General features: G+C 39.2%; 1 protein-coding gene across 7 annotated transcripts; it reads right to left on the reverse strand.

Moving 5' to 3' along the window:
- Positions 1 to 378: 378 nt before the first annotated feature.
- On the reverse strand, positions 379 to 3,193 carry LOC140823079 (serine/arginine-rich splicing factor SR45a-like). 7 transcript variants are annotated; one of them, XM_073184202.1, is made up of 8 exons: positions 3,049 to 3,192; positions 2,482 to 2,504; positions 2,318 to 2,386; positions 2,093 to 2,204; positions 1,837 to 1,986; positions 1,561 to 1,673; positions 1,349 to 1,409; positions 379 to 1,242 (listed from the first exon to the last, which is right to left on the reverse strand). In XM_073184202.1, exons 2-8 carry the CDS (start codon positions 2,502 to 2,504, stop codon positions 871 to 873), a joined length of 900 nt encoding a protein of 299 aa, XP_073040303.1. In that variant the 5' UTR covers positions 3,049 to 3,192; the 3' UTR covers positions 379 to 870. The 7 variants fall into 7 exon arrangements, with proteins under 7 accessions (XP_073040303.1, XP_073040302.1, XP_073040298.1 ...); XM_073184201.1 differs by having other exon boundaries at positions 1,346 to 1,409; positions 3,049 to 3,185; XM_073184197.1 differs by having other exon boundaries at positions 1,349 to 1,673; positions 3,049 to 3,193.

Here is a 3,193-nt window from a genome sequence, read left to right on the forward strand (position 1 = left end):
AAAATTGAAATGATTTAATCGATATTTTTAATGGATTTTCAAATTGACAGAAACCAAAATTTCAAATTAATTCATCTATTAATTTAGTTTAACCGAGTCAATCGAGTTAAAGGATAATAACCCGAATTAATGCTCACCGTAAAAACTGAAAAACCCGAATTAACGCTCACCAAGTATGTACATAGCATGAGTCTGATGGAATGAGTTGATACCAACAATTCTGAGACACCTACAGATATCAACAATATACATGTTCTTGTCGACTGGATTTAATTTATAGAAATTTTTTGGTGGAATGGCAAACACGAAGGATGAAAGATATATATTTCTTGTCGATTGGATTTAATTCATAGAAATTTTTTGGTTGAATGTCAAACATGAAATATGAAAAGGTCCACGCCTTATGTATTTATTCATATCCACGCATTATGTATTTATTACACGTGAGAAGTATAAATCACACAAGACCTGGCATAACATAGGAACGCAGGGCACAACAAACTTAAACTAGGGAAACCTGACGCAACAAATCTTTGTAGCTTAGACAGTATTTCACGAGTCACAAGCTCATCCTAAACGAAAGCTCAAAGCATACCTATGAATTGCAGAGCAACATCTTAACAGATGCCATGACACGATGAAATCGAAAGACTAGAAATGACAAACTTTACTCAGATTGAGAGGTTGAATCGGCACTAGGACTCCTAGAATGTCTTCGTGAAGACCGGCTGTCACCATGGGAAACACTTCGACAGTAGCTCCTTCTATAGTACTTCGGAGACGGACTGCGCCTGGGTGATATGCTGCATGAGTAACTTCTCCTCGAGCGCCTGGGCGAGATGCTGCGTGAGTAACTTCTTTCATATCTCCTTAGCACTGGTGAAATGCTTCGAGAACGAGACCGGAACCGACTTTTTCTGTATTTGTAAACATCAGGAGTCTCCGGTGAAGAACGGCGATGCCTTCGGTAGTAGCACTCATCAGGTGAATAATACCTGTGATAGGTAGGAGAGTAGGAATGATCTCGCCTTCTAACAGGAGACCTGCTGTAGGATGGAGAACGTGATCGGGAATAAGACCTTCCACGCCTGTGATGAGAATATGACCTACGTCGATTGGATGGACTGTAGTAACGGTGTCGACGATTATAACAAGGAGAGTATGACCTGCTGCTACCCCTCTCTCTTTCAGATGAATAGCACGGAGAAACACTTCTCGAATAGGTAGGAGATCGGCGACGTGCTGGATAACATAACACAAGATTAGGAAGAACTGAATGCAAGAAAATTATCAACCACAAAAATCTCCCAACAAAAATATTATAATAAATAACAGCCAAACATACCACGAACAGTTCTCGGCCCGAGATATCTTCCAGGCGTAGGTGTCCGACCTCTCCGCCTTCTAGCCTGCACAAAAACACGCACACAAACCATGATACAGACTCCCTGATAATGATCAACTATGTTTCCTAATTGATAAATGACTAGCAAATACAGAAAAGGGAAATGCATGAATCTGAAAATTAATATAAGGGACAAAATAACAGCAAGATTATACTGCAAAAAGAAAGATATGCAGGGCATACAACCCTCGGAATAACAGTCTGATATTTGCTCGTTGTATTCGATTCGATTTGTTAGTTTGGAGAAGAGCTGCTGCACACAGCTACCCTGTTATTAACAAAACTTAACCAAAAGAAACAAAGAGTTTTCAAATACAATATCCATCTAAATACAAACAACACGGAAATGGATCCAATTATCCATTGCAATAGCAACTAAGATCATATATACGAATGTTGCAGAGAAGAAAATGTGCAGAAAAAACTGTTACCTTCTCCACGGAAATTACCCTGCCTTGAAGCACCGAGCGGTCCAAGTACTTAACACATCGATCAGCATCCCCCACAGTAGACATCGTCACAAAACCAAATCCACGAGATTCCTGTGTCCAAGGATCAACTACAAGACGGACATCCTCCACCTAACAGGAGATGTCAAGATCAGTTCAAAAAGGCTGACAATTTCCCAAGAACATAAAGATATTCCATACACCAACAGGATGGAAGATATGCAGAAAAAATATGTACCTTTCCCTCAGTTGAAAAGTGCTTCTCAAGGTCCCTCCGTGAGACCCGAGTTGACAGTCCTGTCACATACAAATTATTTCCAGGATTTTCAGCATCACTGGAGTCACGGCTCCTGCAGTCAAATGACAAGAGACATCTGTAGTTCAATTACACGAGTACAATTCTGTTCTAGACATATCTGCCAAGTTAAAATCTAGGAAGCCCATGACAAAAGATCACCCTGACCTGCTCCTTGATGGAGATCGGGAGATCGATCTACTGTAGCGCTTATAAGGGGAAGGAGAAAGAGAATACCTGCACAGGATTTATGACAAATGGGATAAAATATGGCATCAAACCACTACTTATAACACCAAAATAAAACAAGGAATACAAAAAAAAAACCGCACCTTGACCTTCTGGAGTAAGACATCTGCACGGAAAGACATCAAACCATGGATCAATAGAAAGCATTGTAACTAAGAAATACAGATGCTGAGATTCAAGAGAAACAAGAATAATAATAAATTGAAGGAAGGATGGATTAAAGGAGGGAGATGGAGAGAGGCGAAAATATGACATCCTCTCCGGATACAGATAAACTAAAGAGAATTCGCTATAAAACCTGGCAGTGAACAAAACAAAAGGAAAGGTCCGTATTTTCCCTTCCCTACCCAATACTATGCAACATGGGAATGGCAAATATGTATTCATTCAAACACAAAAACCCGAGAAAAAAACCCATCAATCCGAGACAAACATCGTTAACAAATAATGCAGATTCCAAGGATCATAATTCAATCCCACAAATTCCACTGTCAACGGTAAATTACATACGAAGTTAAGTATCAAACCATAAAATACACGTTTTGATGTGATAAAACGATACCTTACACCATATAAATTGTTCTGGTTTCGAATTGAGAAACAAAATCCAGATACCATCACTTAGATTAGGTTTCAATTGAGAAACTCACCGTGCGAGGCGATTAAGAACACTTTTAATCCGCCAGATTCTCTATTCTATGGATGTGTCTCGAAGAAAGATATTTTCGTAATTATATATATATATATAATTACACGGATAGAAGTTTCTGGACGAGCTGACGTGTAAAGTCGGCA

Source organism: Primulina eburnea, chromosome 2, assembly GCF_022965805.1.
Source record: "Primulina eburnea isolate SZY01 chromosome 2, ASM2296580v1, whole genome shotgun sequence".
Classification (NCBI taxonomy): Eukaryota; Viridiplantae; Streptophyta; class Magnoliopsida; order Lamiales; family Gesneriaceae; genus Primulina; species Primulina eburnea.

What these genes read in the sequence shown, in the direction of transcription:
- LOC140823079 (XM_073184196.1), bottom strand. Translation starts at nt 2,504, where the DNA reads ATGTCTTACTCCAGAAGGTCAAG. An exon ending in CGATCTCCATCAAGGAGCAG is followed by an intron (nt 2,205 to 2,317) that starts GTCAGGGTGATC and finishes ATTTGACTGCAG; the next exon opens with GAGCCGTGACTCCAGTGATG. An exon ending in CGGGCCGAGAACTGTTCGTG is followed by an intron (nt 1,243 to 1,345) that starts GTATGTTTGGCT and finishes TATGTTATCCAG; the next exon opens with CACGTCGCCGATCTCCTACC.